General features: G+C 41.4%; 1 protein-coding gene across 5 annotated transcripts in view; it reads left to right on the forward strand.

Moving 5' to 3' along the window:
- The window catches only part of megf11 (multiple EGF-like-domains 11), a 133,785-nt gene that overhangs the window by 104,138 nt on the left and 10,615 nt on the right, over positions 1-19,032 (forward strand). For all 5 annotated transcript variants that reach the window (XM_039773531.1, XM_039773529.1, XM_039773532.1 and 2 more), the window contains exons 12-20: positions 1,338-1,501; positions 1,624-1,726; positions 7,524-7,670; positions 12,790-12,924; positions 13,083-13,211; positions 13,743-13,871; positions 14,188-14,316; positions 17,901-18,029; positions 18,113-18,346. In XM_039773531.1, the coding sequence (XP_039629465.1) occupies positions 1,338-1,501; positions 1,624-1,726; positions 7,524-7,670; positions 12,790-12,924; positions 13,083-13,211; positions 13,743-13,871; positions 14,188-14,316; positions 17,901-18,029; positions 18,113-18,346 (1,299 nt within the window). The remainder of the gene's footprint in view (positions 1-1,337; positions 1,502-1,623; positions 1,727-7,523; positions 7,671-12,789; positions 12,925-13,082; positions 13,212-13,742; positions 13,872-14,187; positions 14,317-17,900; positions 18,030-18,112; positions 18,347-19,032) is intronic.

The raw sequence follows: 19,032 nt of genomic DNA on the forward strand, positions 1-19,032 counted from the left end.
GGAAAAGTTCTTACGCAACATTTCTATGCGTACGCACCGTTTATACATGAGGCCCCTGGACTTTTCCGGGTCTGAAATTTTCTTTCTGATCTCCTCAGACAACTCGCTCGTTTGCTTTCTATGGTCCATGTTCAGTGTGGGACATACGATGACACCAAACAGCAGAGTGATGACTTTCCTACATTTAAATCAGATGAATGACTAACGATTGCACAATTGGAGATATGATATGAATTAAAGAAAACAGAAAATCTGAAAAATTACTTGACTCCAATCATTTAGGAACATGTCTAGGGGTACCAACAAATGTGTCCAGGCCATGTTAGAAGATCTTTGTAGAATAAGCAATACTTGATCTCTTGTCTTACTTGCTTTGCTTTACTTGATGATATATGAAAGGCATGCAGGTATATGAGGTGAGACACAAAAATAACCAGATGGGCAAAAAAAAAAATGTATTGATGAATTACAGCGTTCTAAACATTGTCACCTTCTATATACCCCCCAGATCTCTACACCACTCCATACGTATCTTCCATTGATTGAAACAGTGCTGGAAGTCTTCTTGTTTCAGCAGGCTTGCGGTTTTTGTCTTCACTTCATCCAATGAACAAAAATGTGTTCCCTTCAGGTCACTTTTGATTTTTGGGAACAAGTAAAAATCACAGAGAGCTAAACTGGGCAAATAGGGTGGATGATGGAGGACAGGAATACTTTTGTCAGTCAAAAACTGCTTTATGGAAAAAGAGAAAATTCACAAGAAATTTGATGTTGATTCGCTGTTCAATTTTTTCACCCGACATTATTGCAGCAGCTCGTGTAGCGATTGTTGTGCAAATACTGACTGGGCTATTCACAGGATATACCTAGTCGGTTGTCGGTTTGAGAGGGCGTGTAGGAGGGGATATAGTTCTATGATTCCGATCTCCAGACGGTTTTACAAGAAAGCCCCAAGCCTAGTCCTTTTTGTGTCTCACCTCATACTGGGGACAATGGGCTTTTCATTTCATCACTTTACAGGAGGCAGACAGCACTTTTTCATTGAGCTGTGAGGGGACCACCAAATCTGTCCACATCTGTACAGTTCTATTACACACTACATACACACAAGCAAACCTCACTTTTGTAATACAATAAATCTATGTTTAACATTTGGTGACATGATGGTGCCTGATGACACAAGTGAGAATTATCGTGTCTACAAGCACTCTCATGTACAACACATGAATGCAAACTCTGTGTCCACGGTAAGAAGTTACACAAAGTTTTGGTGTGCAGCTCCTTGTTGTTTAATTGCACTTTGTTTGCTGTAAATTGTACTCCCTTTTGGTTTGTAGGATGGCAGGGGGCTGACTGCTCCATTCCATGTTCCAGTGGATTTTGGGGGCTAAACTGCAATCAGAGCTGTGTTTGTGCTAATGGGGCTGCCTGCAACCCCATCGACGGTACCTGCACCTGCTCACCTGGGTGGAGAGGACTGAGCTGCGAACTGCCCTGCCCGGTGAGTGGCCAGATTAAGGGTCGATTTTCAGGCAATTTGCTGCTGCTATACCTTTTTCCTAAATAGATAAATGCAAATGTTTTGCCAGCCTCCCGACTTTGTGTTTCGTTTCCTGCTGTTAGGATGGCACTTACGGACTTCAGTGTAGCGAGCAATGTGACTGCAGCCACGCCAGGGGTTGTGACCCCGTCAGTGGATACTGCCAGTGCCTGGCAGGATGGACAGGTAAGGAACGGTACTTATGGTGTTCAAGCCAGTAAAGCCACAGGAGAGATATTATTTAATTTTGTTGTTTTTATTAAAAATGTGGTAAAGAAAATCTGCTGATTTGCCCAGTTGTAACTGCAAGAAAGAAAGCCTGTTATTTATCTGGTGTGGCTACAACTCCGACCTTACGTTGCATGTTGACTGGTGTTATGATTTGGAGTTTCAAAATAGGTGTAGAAAAATACAAAGAAAAAGGACAAATGAGGTACATTAGAAGTACTTAAAATGGAGTACTACGCAAACCAGTCCCAAAAAGTAAGTCAAACAATCAGAATCCTTAAAACAGAGCACAATGATTCAAGAAAACTAGAAAACCCAATACTGAAAACACACATTACTCACCAAAACCCCTAAAAATAAATGATCTCCATCCTCTGAGCCTTCACAGCTTACTTATATAGCAAGAGGGAGGGCTCAGGAGCAAGCGATGTCAGGGTGGCCCCGCCTCCTGGGTTTCCACCCACAAAGAACAAGGAACAGCAGAACATTTAAAGCCACGTCTTTCAACAGTGGTGCACTGTGAGAGGTACCCAGGTGTGCCTTGGAAATAATAGCATAAAGCAATTGAATCTGAACCTGGGAGAAGAGGTCGAGACCTGTCTGAGGCAAGGTTATTATAGTTTTGCCTTTTTATATTAGTTTTTATTTCTGTATTTTTTCTGATTTTACTTGGAAATTCAGTTTAGTTTTAGTTTTCCTTCATCATGTATTTTTAGTTTTAATTTAGTTTTTATTTCATAAATAACTTCACACTTCTATTTTATTTTTATATCTATTAGTTTCAATTTTAGTAATAATGGTACGGTTAAAGAGCTACTATGGAGTTTAGTTTTGTGTCACAATCAGACAGAACTGTACACTTAATGAATTTGGATAAATTAGTGGATGCATACTACACTGCATGGCTTACTATCTGGTTTTGTTTTTGTCTGATAAAAAACAGCATAATCAAAACCAGATACTAAATATGAACAATTTTACACAATTTTATAATTTTAAAAATATTTTCTATGTCATTTGTGCTGAACAAATATGCGCTAATTGTTTGCACTTTTTATCTGTAATTTGTAATGAAATTGAGGTGAATTTTAAGGTTTGAGGGTTTTTTTATCTCACTCCAAGACAATGCGCTTATAATGAATGCCTTCAATGTTGTATTCAAAAATCTCCAATACTGGGCTTTTTATTTTCTACCAGCCATATTGATCGCTGATTCCATCTCAGGCACATACAATTTATAGACAGAGTTTTGGCATCTGCAGGCCTGAAAAGATATCAAAAATCAGAAAATAGATTCTACTGTGTTCTGACAGATGTGATCATGAAAATTGTGGGGGCATAGGAAGAACAGTGCTCTTAGTCTTGAATCAGTGTGTAGACCCCACCTAGCTATATTGAGGGAAACAAAGAAAAACAAGAATTTAGTGTCAAAGTTAGGGCCAGTGAGACTTGAATAGCCCTTGCATAAGAACAGTAAACCCATAATGAGCAGAGCAAGAGTAATAGGTATATGGATGGGCACAAAATGACAGAGACAGCATTTGAGATTATTAATAATATATACATTATCTAAACCTGTTTATCCAGAGCAGGATGGCTGGAAACCTGGAGCCTACCCCAACAGGTTTGGATGCAAGGCAGGAAAAATCCCTGGTGTGCATAATGTATGATAAGGCTGATGTTAAGAACAGAAAGAATATATTTCAATTTCTATGTTTACAGTGAGAGAAAAATTGAAAAAAGGGGGGCAAATATTTTAAACATAATTCTAATACTGGATTATTTTCACAAATTTTGAGCTGTGAATATAAACTAAAAAAAGATAAGTTAATAAATGTAGAATAAATACAAAAATACATTAGTTGGTTTAGTTTTTTACCAGTTGGCAGACTCTCTTCGCCTACCTACCTGTAGTTCAGTAGAGACATTGTCAGCTAAAAAATTTTACAAGGTTTGTATCGCTTAATTGTTAAACGACTTCTGTAAAGCAAAAGTGATTGGTCAGTAACAATATGCTGATCCTGTATGATGACTTTCAGTCTCTCGAACAGTGCCGTTTTATTTTCAAACAGGATTTCTCCTGAGCAAAGTGGCAGGTGAATTACTGTCAACAAAACGCAGACACCTGAGAAATAAACTGAAACATTACTCACTTGTGATTTTTCTGTCCATATGGTAAAGGTTTTGTTGACCAGCACATTCTGATTTCAGGCATTTAAAGTACATCTTCATATACAACAAGCGCAAAGAAAGGCGGCACGTAAATCGCTATTCCACATGCTTTATCCGCCTGTATTCAGCTCACTCTATCACCACAAGTGCTGTGTGAACAGTCGCCTTCCATCACTTGACGGACATATGCGGGTGGCTCATGGTCGATGACTTTCTGTTCTAGAGTTAAAAGTTACAAGGGTTAAAGACTAATGGCAAGAATATTCATTCAAAAATGAAAACTAAAATATTTTGAGTATAGTATTATTTTATTTTAGTCTTTCCAGCTACTTTAATAGTTTTGTTTAGTTTTAGTTTTTCATTTTGGCTTTGTTAATTACTTCGGTTTACCAAATTTTTTTTTAATAATAGTTTCAGTTTTGATATTAGTTTTCATTAACTATAATAACCTTGGTCTGAGAAGAACAGGACTACCTGGAGTAGCTGACATTAAAGCAACGCCATGTTTGCTATGTTGCAGACACAGCACTTAAAGCACTTAGATGCATCTCTTGGCTGCTGGTGTCCATCTGCTTGGGTGTGTGGTAATCAGCAAGTCTCACTGGGCTGGTATTTAGTGGGCATATGAGTTGCCTCTGAGGCAGAGAGGGGCAGGCAGCTGGGAGATGCCACCATAGTGCTCTCCAAATGCCATGTCTGCGAACATTGATCTTGGAGCTGCATTTTTTTTTTTTCAGACTTCTCCAATAGTCCCTCCACTTTGGATGGTGGAGCATATGTATAACATATAAGGTGTTTGTGGTTTATAGAATAGTGGTGTGCCTTGGTATGTTTTTGGTTACAAAAAATGTGCCACCACAGAAAAAAGATTGTGAAACAGTGAATGAAGGAGACACCGACAGACACAGGCACAAGTCCAGCAGCACACAGGCTTTATTTTAAAGTGGGAAACACATTTCCTTCGTTCCCCACCAAAGCACAGTACAATGAAGCACTAAGCACAGATAATAAAGCACAATATTTTTTCTTCTTTTCTTTCTTATCCTGTCTCTCCTTCCACCTCCACTCCTCCTCCAGCAAGCTTCGTCTCCCTTCCTCCTGATTCCGGCTCATCAGCATTATCTGGAAGTACTCCCAGGTGTGGTGGAAACCCAAAGTAGGGCTATGCAGCTCCACCTGGTGGCTGTGCCCAACTCCAGCTCCCACGGAGCCCTGCGGGAATCCGAGGCACCGCTGCAACCCAGGGGGACTGCCATCTAGCACTCTGGGGTAGGCACATCTGCTCCCCAGTCCTTTCTTCACAACAGCCTCCCAGCCATCACACTACATAATAGAAATGACATAAACATATGCTACATAATAACTTAAAACCAACAAACATATCAATAAAATACATAAACACCTGGAACTCCATTACATCTGGACATAGCAAATGTCTCATGCCCAGTGACTGTCAGCTTGGCACATATGTTCAGGCTTTGTGCAAAAAAACAAAAGTGCCAATTGGCAAAGCTGTTGTTTATTGGGATTTTGCAGGCTGGAAAACAACATTTTTCCTACCATGAAGAGAACAGTATTGGTCCTGGTTAGCTGTCTATGACCTATTGCCATTACCCTGCCCCTGTCTTCTGTCCCTGGTGGTGACTTTCACCCAATGTTTAAACACTGTTACAGACTCTGGTAAAGTTGATACTGCTGATTTAAAATCCAGGCTCCGTGGCGTATTCCACCCCCCAATGTACAGTACTGACTAGTACAGCCTCCGTTTATCCCTTGCATGGTCTTAGCATGGTCTTAGTCTAGTTGTGGCCTAGTTTCTATTCCACATATGATTTCAATTCTGCCATTTTACTTATTGTACATTCTATACTCTTCTTTGTTAAGTGTAACACATCTTCCACTCCTGAAATCAGCAATCTCTGTCCTTTAATGGTTTAACCCTGGCACTGTCCATTTCTGGCACACCTTGCACTGTTAACCTCTAAACCAGGCTTAGCTGGGGTTCAAAGTTGTGTTTCTGGTCTGTTTTGTCTAGTTTTGTATTATTTATGTGTATTAATGTTTCTTTTGTTTATTATGTATATTTGTCTTTGTGTTTATTTGTAATTGGAAGTGGCCTAGATACATCCCATGTGTTTTATATGGGTGGTTCCCAAAGGGGTGGGGCCACCTGACAATCATCGCCAGGAACAGCCCTCCACCCTATTTATGGGAGGGCCTTCCATAGTTTCTAGCGGTTCATTTGGAACTCGCTAGAGAGTGGAGTGCTTCTTGTGCACCTTAAGCATGGGAAAAGCATTATGTAATTAAAATGTATTATTATTATTATCATTGTTATTATTTATGTTAAGCCGTGCTTTGCATTTGCCTTTTCTTTATAATTTCCCAGATTTTTGAATCTGTGCTGTTTTTGACTTTGATTTTGGATTCTGTATTGGGACTTGGTTTACTATGGATTGCCTTACCTTTTCAGGCATTCCCTTTGGGCTCTTAGCTTCGTGCAATGAAAAGCCTTTTGTTGAAATAAACCTTTTATTTTATAAAGATGTTTCAAGGTTGATGATATCCCCCCACCACCATCAGTGGGACATTTTTGAAAGTGCTTTTGGGACTCCCAAATCACGACATATCCCTGGTATGGCTTCTGCCTCTAATTCTGGCAGTCCATATCCATAATGCTGCCACGTCTTGAGCCTCTGATTTGCTGTGCTTTTATCCTGAAGCCATCTCTGTTTCCGTCTTTTTTTTTCTTGGCATGCTCCCAGTTCTGCAACCTTAATTGGCTTGAGCAGGTTTTTCGAATGAATAAATTAACAAATGGATGGCAGGGTTTTTGGCAAAGGTGGTCTAATCTGAGCATAGTCTAATTTCTAGTGTCGTAGTTCTGGAATATCTTCTGCCACTGAATCTTAACCCTAGTTCATTCAGTGTGACCTGTGATTAGTAACTGTGGATTACCTGCTCTAAAATCCTCTTTACTTGCTCCGTTATTGCCACATTGTCTTCTCATAGCTTAACTAATACAACTCTGAAATGCCTATAATCTGGTGGGTGAAGATTTCATGTTTAATTGATGGTGGCTTCTTGCAGAGCACTTTGCCAAAGAGACAGAGGTGCACTTTACTGCCTGTCTTCTCCCAGAGGGAAGCCTGTGGTCTGTATGCCCCTTGACAATTGTAAGGGCTTACCAAGGTGCATAATAACCTGGCACTACAGCATCCTCTGCTTGTTCACTTCAGCACCCGAGTCTGCAAAATGCTTGAATTAATGAGACGAAAAAAAAAATGTGCTAAAAAATAGATAACGGTAAGAACCTCACGCTCTGAATGGCACTCAGTAAGGGAGCATATATAGCCATCTGGGCAGAATAATTAAGTGGCTGAGGTTCTACATAGGACAGTGGCTGTGCTTTGTAGCAATGGCTAGGTCAGAGAAGGGTGACTCTTAAAATCCCTACTACAGACTTCTTGCAAGTGTGGTTGCACGGCTGGCCTAGCAGAATGTCATTAATCTAAACTAGTATGTGAGCTGCCTGCCGCTCTGCACCAGTAGAACACATTGTGTGACTTTGTTTTCTCTCCAGGTGTCCGTTGTGACAATATTTGTGCTCCTGGTCACTGGGGGCCCAATTGCTCCATGTCCTGCAGCTGTGAAAACGGGGGCTCCTGCTCACCAGAGGATGGCTCCTGTGAATGTACACCAGGCTTCCGAGGTGCCAACTGCCAGAGAAGTGAGTGCTGATGAGTTTTTATCAGATTCTTAGCCTCGTTTTCATTGGCTGGATTTTTGTTCACAGTGCCATCAATCACACCATGCCTGATATCCCTTTAATGTGACTTAATTCATTCTCTGCGCTCTTTCATTGCTGGGTGCTCCTTCTCTGTCCCTTTCCCTTGTCTCTCATTTTTCTTTTCTCTCTCTTCATTAATCAGATCTTGCAATTCCTTCACTACCCTTCTTTGACTCTTCACTGTTTGTCTTAACCCCACTCCTCTCTGCCAAGACAAATAAATGCTTTTATTATATTATTTTAATACTTGGGTGACTTATGCCTGCCACCCTTCCCTTTTAATTCTTCCATCTTCTGCTCCTACACTTTCCCTTGCTGTCTTACTGCTCTCCTCTCTAATCTCCACCTTGGACATGCTTATCTCTGTGCCCCTCCATCTCCTTTCTCTTTGTAGAAGGTTCAGTGCTCTCCTGCTTATCTTGGATGCTCCTTCTCCAAGATCCTCCTTATAATTCACCCAAGTCACTTATTGTACATTTCCCAGGTAACTGCTGCTTCTCTGCTGTGTTTCCCTAACTCCCCAAGTGTAACTCTCTTTACATTTCCAGCTCTCCCACTCTGATCACCAACCTTTGTGTTACTTCAGGTTTATTTTTATATACACTAATCTCCATTTACAGGCCTAGGGAGTAGTACATTTATTCTATATATACTGTATAAAATACTAAGGGTTTGTGTCCATCTGTCACACTTGTGAACCACTGAAGCTAGAACCTTAATCAAACATTTATCATGTGATATGTGCTGGTGTGGCTAGCGGCAGCCTCCGTGAAGTTATAACAGCAACCTGCATAGGCAGAGTGATTGAGAAGGTGATATTAGAGAAAAAAAAACAAAATCTGCAGGGGTTCCAAAGGCAAAAGAGGCATTCTACGTAACACAGATGCTCTTAAGTAAGCCCTCTTTGTTTTCAGGCTTCACATGATAAGAATTTGATGTTGGTCTCATGGATAGATAAGACACCCACCTTCATTCCATCATCTCAGGGGGCTTTGTGGTGCCTTGATCAGGCAGTGGAGGCGCAGAAGAATCGGAAGAGAAAGCAGAAAATAGTAGAGATTAGTAAAGATTGCAAATCCCTGAAGAGTATGATAATTGTATACCCATACTAGGAGGCTCCGTCCACTGCTCGCTTCACTCACTAAACCTGGAGGTGGGCGCTGGGCCCCCATCTATCCCACAGCTGAGCCGCTCCGTTAGAGAAAGTGATTGTATTTAAAGATAAGGTACAAGCCCCCCTGGCGCCTTTGGCGCCCAAACGCCACTTGTGGCATAGTAGGCTGCGCCACTAATTTCTTGATATTCTAGTTTATAATTTTAAAATGGAATAAGAATCTGAGAATCTAACAACATCACATTAAAGTTCGATAAATTCTGAAAAGAATAATGCCAAATATATATACAGTAATCCCTTCTCGATCATGGGGGTTGCGTTCCAGATCCCCCCGCGATAGGTGAAAATCCGCGAAGTAGAAACCATGTTTGTATGGTTATTTTTATATATTTTAAGCCCTTATAAACTCTGCCACACTGCTAACATTATTAGAGCCCTCTAGACATGAAATAACACCCTTTAGTCAAAAGTTTAAACTGTGCTTCATGACAAGACAGAGATGACAGTTCTTTCTCACAATTAAAAGGATGCAAACGTATCTTCTCTTCAAAGGAGCGCCGTCAGGAGCAGAGAATGTCAGAGAGAGAGAGAGCGCGAGAGAAAAGCAAACAATCAAAAAATCAATACGTGCTGTTGGGCTTTTAAGTATGCCGAGCACCGCGATAAAGCAGCCGCAAAGAAGGGAGCAATGTGAAGGTAGTCTTTCAGCATTTTTTAGAGTAGCGTCCGTATCTTCTAAGCAAACAGCCCCTCTGCTCACACCCCCTCCGTCAGGAGCAGAGAAAGTCAGAGAGAGAGAGCGCCCGAGATTAAAGCAAACAATCAAAAAATCAATACGTGCTTTTAGGCTTTTAAGTATGCTGAAGCACCACGATAAAGCGGCATTTCTTAGAGGAGCGTCCATATCCTCTGTGCAAACAGCCCCTCTGCTCACACCCCCTCCGTCAGGCGCAGAGAATGTCAGAGAAAGACCGAGAAAAGCAAACAATCAAGCACCGCTAGGGAAGCACATCGTATATCATTGAGGAGTTTTAGTTAATACATAATACATGCTCTGATTGGGTAGCTTCTAAGCCATCAGCCAATAGCGTCCCTTGTATGAAATCAACTGGGCAAACAAACTGAGGAAGCGTGTACAGTACTTTAAATTAAAAGACCCATTGTTCGCAGAAATCCGCGAACCAGAAAAAATTCCGTGATATATATTTAGATATGCTTACATTTAAAATCCGCGATGGAGTGAAGCCGCGAAAGTCGAAGCGCAATATAGCGAGGGATCAATGTATGTAGGTTTTAAAATAAGCCAGATTTACAGAGTGACAAAAAAGTCATTGCACTTTTAGGGTTAAGATTTTATATATATAGAGTAGATAGTCTATTAGGAATGCAACTGAAATGTAGCCACAAAAAGACAAATTAAAATAATGGGCTGTTTAGCAATTTATTTAAAATACCCCAACAATATTAGCCTGGCAAATTTCTATTGGTAAAGTATTCTAGATTTTAGGTGCATAACAGCAAAAGGCTGCCTTACCACTTCTTTTAAGCCTGGCTCTTGGAATTAAAAGCAGAGCAGAATTAGACGGTGTATCCAGCAGGGGGCGCTAGCACCCTTGTTGGAATAAGTTCTTTTGTAATTGCGGCGTGTTACATAACCCAAAACTATACAGATACTGTATAATGTAAAAAGGCAAAACCCATCCCTTAGTGATATGGCGGTAAGAAATCACATAGGAGAAATAACTTGGCTTTCTTTAATGACGACTTATGAAGGAAGCCATGACAAAAACCCAGTTTGGGAATGGGGGCCTAATGTATAGTGCCTGCCATTTTCGTCACTGCGTTGGAAGGATTTTCCGGATCGGATGATGTTATCTCCCATCTGTCCGTTGGCTTCAAAGGTGTGCCAGGCAATGTTCCAAGGCTTTATACTCTTTCTTTATGTGCTGGCCCCCACTTCGGTGAATCAAGGCAAAGAGGATACAGTTTCATACTCACTTTGACACACAAAAATAGTATACAATGCCCATTTTCACAGTTGACCCTATCTTGTCTTCTAAGGCTTGCCTCGCAGTTCTAAATGATGAGCCCATGTGCTAAATCTGGCTTTGTATTAGCTGTGCGTGTGAGTAAAAAGAAAAGTAGATTTATAAAATATTTGTACAGAGCACAGTGACATATCAAACATATACACTTATTACAGACAGTCTAAGGATAAGACATGGGAGTATAGGGGACAGGCACTCCAAAATATAGGAAGGGGCAAGATTATTCAAGGCTTTATAAACCATTAGTAGTATTTTAAAATCAATTCCAAATAACACTGGTAACCAACTAACGGTGCTAAAACTGCTGTGACATTCTCAGATTTTCTATTTCTAGTTAAGATTCTGTCTTCTACATTCTGCACTAACTGCAAATAATTGATATCTTTCTTAGGTAGTCCTGTTAGGAGTGCATTACAGTAATCTAGTTGACTAAAAACAAAATTGTGAATTAATTTTTCAGCATCTTTTAAAGTGAAAAGTGAAAAAATGCAGACCTAGTAGTCTGGTTAATATGTGGTTCAAAGATTTAGGTCAGAGTGAATAGTTACCCCTAAATTCTTTATGTCTGCCTTGACTTTTAAACCTAAGGGATCAAGTTTATTTGTAAAACCATTGCTATTTCCATATTTGCCAATCACTACAACTTCAGTTTTTTCCGTATTTTGTTTGAGAACGTTTCTACTCATCCAATTGGAACTAATGCTAAGACACTGGATCAGAGAAGTCAAGAGCGTCAAGGGTCATCAGGCACTATCGATAAGTAAAGCTGTGTGTCATCTGCATAGCTGTGGTAACTCACCTTGTGCTTTGAGATAACCTGACCTAAAGGTAGCATGTAGATTGAAAAGAGCAGCGGACCCAGATTTGCGCTTGTGGTACACCGTATGCAATATCATGCATCTCCAAAGTACAATCACTACAACTAACAAAGAAAATAATAACATATATAATAATCTATATATATATAATTCACTAAGGCAAGACACCCATGGAAAGCACGCCGGAAGGGGCGTGGATTCACTAAGCCGCCGACAAGTAAGACACCTATGACGCACGCAGGAAGGAGCCACGCCCACCAACTCCAAGACCATTGGATACGACGACAACTCGCAGAGCCACACCCACCAACTCGGAAGCGACGACACATACTGTAAAAAACGGCGTCATTTATATTCATCTGTCGTAGACTGTTCATAGAGGCATGTTTCTCACGGAGGTGAATCGCCATATGCAGCGTGTAAAACGGTTTGCGAGGGGTATCCCATGGGATCCTTAAAACAATCCTTTACAGCTGAGGTTAAAACACAATGAAGTAAGCAGTCTTTAAAAAACGAGTTTTTGGTTAAGACACATGACTGCTTGCACCGTAGCAAACTGTTTTACACGCTACATATAGCAATTCGCGCTACTACCGTGGTCGGGTGTCTTGGTGGATTATATATAGAAAAGCAGCCAAAACTGCACAGAGCAATGAAAAGTCTACGTGAGTCGCAGGTGCATGTGGACTGTGCAAAGACGACAATGACTCAAGTGACGAGTTGGAGGTGGGCACATGAGCAAGCAAGGCGCGATGGTGGTCCGCCAGTTTTCAGTCACGGACGATTGTGTGTTGGTTCGTTCCGTGCGTTGTTACAATGTTGCTTTTCTTGCTGATTTATTACATTACCAATTTTTCAAATGTTAATTTTCTCCCTGTGCTTAAAAATCATTAAAAAACCAGCCTGATTATGCGGCGTATGGTACGCCGCAGGTTGGCTAGTAACATATAAAGCAAGTTACATGGTTATGGTTTAGCTAAGAAAAAACTCTGACTAAACCATAACAGTTACATTGTGCACCAGCAGCCAGTCCTTTTTGACGTGACCACAAGGCTTTCATCAGGTCTCCGTTTTTCCAGTCTGTTCTCCAGGGTTCTACGGGCATTACTGCAGCCAGAGCTGTCCACAGTGTCTCCACAGTAATGGGCCATGCCACCACATCACGGGCCATTGCGAGTGCTTGCCTGGATTCTTTGGGTCCCTCTGTAACCAAGGTCAGCATCTAGCAGTTTATGTCTGATTCTATATCTGCAGTGTTGTGGCATCTGTATCACTTTTTTTGCTCCCCAGTGACTGCTTTTAGGATTTTCTAGCCAGGTGTCGCGGGGTGGATGGAAGACTACTTCAATAACCAGTGTTTCTCTCTCTTCAGTCTGCCCTAGTGGAAAGTTTGGCAAGAACTGTGAAGAGATATGCTCTTGTACCAACAACGGCACTTGCAACCCAGTGGATGGCTCCTGCCAGTGTTTCCCTGGCTGGATCGGAGAGGACTGCTCACAGGGTTGGCATTCTCTTCACTTTTATTTCCAATTCTGTGTCAGTCCAGGGGGTGAATACAATGGGATTCAAGCCTGGTATGGTTAATAATGTGAATGTGGCTAAATGTAGATTTTGTCGCTGTCATAGTGTGGCCACAGGTGGGGTGGGACATTATTCAATTTGGGGTGCTCAATTGCAGTTATTCTTAAAAGTGGGCACAGCTGGACCAGAGTCGGTCTCTACAATAGTGCAGCCACAGAAGGCTCACAAAGCTTTGACTTGAAGGTAGTGACTAGTTTCGTGAGCCAGATGGAGACTTTCTGTGGTTCAGACTACATTTCTTTGATATGGATGGATCTGCTAAAATAGTGTATTGTCTGTTTAGCCTTTTATTGTTAGACAACATTTGCATTTTGCTCCATACATATGTACTTGTGATAAGCCTCTGCGCTACTTACTGATCCAGGAAGGGACATGCAGTACTAATGGAGTGACATTGCCCCCTAGTGTAAGACAGTGGCAAGAAACTAACTTCTGTTTTCTTATGGCACAGCCTGCCTGCAGGGATTATGGGGTCCAAATTGTATCCACACATGCAACTGTCACAATGGAGCGCAGTGTAGTGCCTATGATGGGGAGTGCAAGTGTGCAGAGGGCTGGATAGGACTGTACTGCACACAGAGTGAGTATTTCATTGTTTCCTCTCCTTGCATGTCCCAAGGTTTGTTCCTGCTAAAAATATGAATGAGGTTCTGCTCATAGACACCTGATTTGACTGTGTAGCTAGGGTATCTGCAGCAAAGTGGATAGTGTTCATTCTAAGTTCAACACAGCAGCAAGTCAAACAAATATAAAATGATATGTTTATAAATACACTTCATCAATTTAATTCCTAGATGTCATCGAGAGAAAGGCGATTTTTTAAATAAAACTATTAAAATGTATTTTGGAAGTGAAAATGAGGTCACGGTTCTTGCTGCTTTACTTTGTCTTCTCAGGATGCCCAACAGGATTCTTTGGAAGAGAGTGTGCTCAAGTGTGTCACTGTCAGAATGGAGCAGATTGTGACCATATCACTGGGCGTTGCTCATGTCGGACTGGCTTTATGGGAGACCGCTGCGAGCACAGTGAGTCAGGGTGTTTTGGGTGCACGCCAAGTGGCAGTGATGACAAGAGGCCTATTCATAAATGCTAAGCGCTCAATGCAATGATGGAGTGTCTGTGCAGCGAAATGGCCTGCGGGAACCCCCCTCCAGTTGATGATACAATAAACTAACCCCCCACACACACTTGATTCAAACAATTTAGACTCCAAGTGAAGATCACAAGAGTGGGGAATAACACAAAGCATTAATCTAACAAGTGCTGCATTGTTAAAAGTATGATCTACTAGCAGCCATACCACATACACTTCAGAAGGGGTCATCCACCTGAAGCTGAGTTTGTTTGAGCCTGACCAGTACTTGGATGGGAGACCATCTAGGAAAGTTTTGCTTGCTATTGGAAGAGGTGTTGGTGAGGCCAGCAGGGGGCGCTTACTCTGTGTTCTGAATGTGGATCTTAATACCGCAGTGCAGTGATGGGGACACTGTGCTGTAAAAATGGTGCCATCCTTCAAATGAGACGTAAAAATAAGGCCCTGACTCTCTGGGATCATAAAGGATCCTTGGGTATCCTTCATAAAGAGCAGGGTGTATCCCAATGTTCAGGCTAAATTGCCCACCACGGCCCATGACTCTAATTGGCTAACTATCTCTCACCACTTCACCACCTAGCAGCTAATGTGTGCCGTTATGCTAGTGTACAACTGGCTGCCTTTACATCATCCAGGGGGTGCTACACATTAGTGGTGGTTAAAGTGGCTCCTCACTCACTGAAGCACTTTGATTAGTGAGAAAAGGAGCTATATAAATGTAAAGTATTATTATTATTATTATTATTACTAAGTCACCCTGTGGCGTGTGGGGGTCTTAATCCTTAATTGGTAGCAGCATATTCAGATTTACTTACAGGCCATCTCATATTTAGGATCTTCTCTTTAAAAAAACGGGTTCTTTAGCAGGTCTAGTATGCCCTTTTTTGTGATATCCCAAGATTTTGTGATTTTAGTGTCCACAGTCTTCAGATCCAGTTATTTACTGACTCGTTTTGGATACTCAGTCTTTCCATTGGTTCAGGCTGTCTGCTTTGGTTGCAGACTCCGACAGAGCAGGTTGCCAGTCAGATGGTGAGATGTTCAAAGCCTTCACCGATAGGCTATGACAGTCTCTGCTCTTTGAAGACCATTCCAGTCTAGTTTAGTGTTCTCTGCTAATATCATACACATTCCATTTGCAAATCCAATGCTTGTATTTATCAAGCGTCCCAAAGTAGAAAAATGATCCGAACTGGCTGAAAAATCTCAGAGTGATGCAAATTTTGTCCTATCCTTAGGAGCAAGAGTAATACCATTTTATCGATTTTCTTCATTTTGGAAACTTCCCCTGGATTTAGGAGGGATTGTGAGCTGTCCTAACTTTGTAGGAGCTACCACAAGATGGTGTCCAGGCAGAGACATTCCAGAAAAGGCAAATGTTTTGAAAATGTAGGACATCAATGAACTTATAAAAAGATACCCAGAGATGGAGTAATACTCAGAACAAATCTTATACTGTTTGCATGTCTCATAATCGCACCTTCCGCCTCAAGGTTTGCACCTGCTAAAAATAACAATGAGGTTCTGCTCAAAGAAAGCCTGATTTGACTGTGTAGCTAGGGTATCTGCAGCAAAGTGGATAATATTCATTCTAAATTCAACACAGCAGCAACTCAAACAAATATAAAATATGCTACATGATTGCTCCATCTACATGTAGAAGCTGTGCGCTGTCAGCCAAAATAAAAGTGGTGCTTAGGTTATTTTTTCTTTTGGCCATGTAGAAAATGCAGCTTTGCGATGGCAATGATTTGGATATGTCACAAACAACTATTTCTCAAATTTTCTACCAAATACCCTTAGAACACATGAGGTAATACACAGAAGTATGCATTTCTCCATCACTCTACTCAAGGTAACGTGTAATCAAGCTGCCTTCATGCCAATCGCTGGTTTTCCTGTAGTTGTTGGTGCTATTGATGGCACACGCATAAAGAACATTGCCCCAAATGACGCTCAACATGCATATGTGAATTGCAAGCGATAATCACAGTATCAACACACAGGAGGCCATGGATGCAAACTGGTTTGTAGTAGCCAGTATATTACCCTGAAGATAGGAGGGACAGGATGGGCCATTGGCAGTGAAATGTCATGCAGGTGCACTGAGCTCTGCATTTCATGAACATCTCGAGCATTCGTGTTACACTTTACAAGCCTGGGAATGTTCAATAGGACAGGCATTGGGTAAATACAGCCTGGCAAAAGATAAGGTTGCATCATGGAAAGAGGCAAGACACATGACTCAAGAAGAGAGAACGTGGTTTCAGAAACAGCCGTGGAATAGCCATGGCCAGTTTCAGTATAATGGTTACTGTACGAGGCATTTTCCTTATCAGCGAGAAGGTAATTCTTCTCAAAGTACAGCTGTGGATCATTGGTGGTTAAAGAAAGATGGCCGTTATTGGGCTTTACTCTGATTCAATGTGCATGTCTCGGTCTTTCCATCTTAGTGCTGGTTACAATATTATTCTTCATGTTGTTGTGAAGTGGCAACAATTACGTGCTGCTTAGCACAATATCCTACCTTATTATGTTTTCCATCATCTTGTCCTGCTACTTTGAATATTATTATTGTTATTATTACTATCGTTGTGGTGAAGGCTTATCATTAGTATTAGAAATAAACTACAACGCATCCTCAAGGCTTCCAAGGAAACTACAAAACGTTTTCATGAGTGCCATTTTGCATCTTGGGGGTGCCATAAAATTGTAACATCAATTATTCTCAAATGTGAACTTTTGCTCCTTGCAGGGAATGTGTGTTGGACGCTTCATAACTACTCCTCATGTCCTACTCTGGAGTAGGACAAATTCATATCCCACTCAGTCACTCAGACTTTTAGTGCATCTCCTAGGAGTAATTCCAAGACGCTTGATAAATACTGGCACTGTTCTACATGAGCAGACCTTATCAGTCCCCAGCCCTTCCTGATTGGTGAGAGTAAAAACAAGCCGCAACACTAACTAGGATGAAACTGATGAAGACTCAGAATCTTAAGACATGTAGTGGTTAAGGCTTTGGACTTCAAACCCTGAGGTTATGAGTTCAAATCCTGCTACTGACACTGTGTGACCCTGAGCAAGTCGCTTCACCTGCCTGTGTTCCAATTGGGAAACCCAAAGAAATGTAACCAGTTGTATCTCAAATGATTTAAGTTGCCTTGGATAAAGGCATCAGCCAAATAAGTAAAAGTAAATGTGAGTACTATTGGAACTGCAGCTGACTATTTAGGTGGCCCCGCCTTCTTAGGTTCCACATATAAGAGACATGGCAGAACAGAATCAACACTGCATAGAAACACAAAAGTAAAACCAAAAAAAGAATTAATAACATAACATACAAACTTATTTATAAACAACAAAAAACTAAATAAACAAGAAATAAACTTAAGCCAAAGAAATAATCATAACTGAACCATAACATTATAGATTCATATCCTGATCATTACTTTCATTTCTGAACTGCTTAGTTTGTTTTACTGGCAGTACGCTTATTTAATTAATTTCCTACAGAATGCCCTCCTGGAACATTTGGCTATGGGTGCAAACAGCTGTGCGAGTGTTTGAATAACGCCACCTGTGACCATGTGACTGGGACGTGCTACTGCAGCACTGGCTTCAAAGGAATCCGATGTGACCAAGGTGAGTGAACAGTGCCAGGCTTGAATTCCTGCTTTGTCACCATCTGCCCCAAGTCAACTGTGCCTTGGCTTTTCCTTTGGCAGCTGCCCTTATGATGGAGGAACTAAATCCCTACACTAAGATCAGCCCTGCCCTGGCATCAGAGAGACACTCAGTGGGAGCTGTTGTGGGCATCATCACGCTGCTCTTCATCATAATCACCCTGCTTGGCCTTTTTGTGTGGTACCGGTATAAGCAGAGGGAGAAGGGACATGACATGCCAAGCGTCTCGTACACCTCAGGCATGAGGATAAGCACTACTGACTACTCACTGTCAGGTAGGGCCCGGGAGGGACCTAGGCCTCGGTTTTTCGGGGGTGGGCGGGGGGGTCAGCCACCTCACCTGGATCAATCACAGCCACAGGTGCTGTCGTCTTCCACTATGCAGTGATGCTGCTTTAAGAGTGTGTGTGGGAGAGAAAGAAATGGTGTGTTTACATGTGAGTATTTGACAATATGTCTACATTGTGATAAATAAGTATTTTGGAAAATGTGTCTTTATGAAGCTTTAGTCATCCTGTATTTCAGTACATGTTTGTGTTTTATACTGTTAAAATGCATCTGTGTGTGTGGGATTTTTAATATCTATTCAACAGTATGTGGGTGTACTCTTGTCTGTGTGTATATTTAACTGCATTCCTGTATTATTTGAGGGTGTGTCTCAGCATGTGTTTGCAGGTGTGCATTTTGCATGTTCTGATGAGGTTCAAGCGTTACCTATATTCAGGGCGCCCATGCATGTAAATGTGTGTGAGCATTTGTGGACATACATGTTGCACATTACAGGGGAACATCTCTGCTGATGTACAGTACCTGTACCTATTCTACGTGCATACAGTATACGTGCATTAAGTGTGATCTAAGTATTTGTGTGTTATGGTTGGTTTGGTTTGCTCTGTTATTGCAGTGTTTCTCAATCTGTGGGTACCTGGATACCATGCTCCTTTGTCTCTTCCTGGAGCCT

This window comes from Polypterus senegalus, chromosome 12, assembly GCF_016835505.1.
Source record: "Polypterus senegalus isolate Bchr_013 chromosome 12, ASM1683550v1, whole genome shotgun sequence".
NCBI lineage: Eukaryota > Metazoa > Chordata > Cladistia > Polypteriformes > Polypteridae > Polypterus > Polypterus senegalus.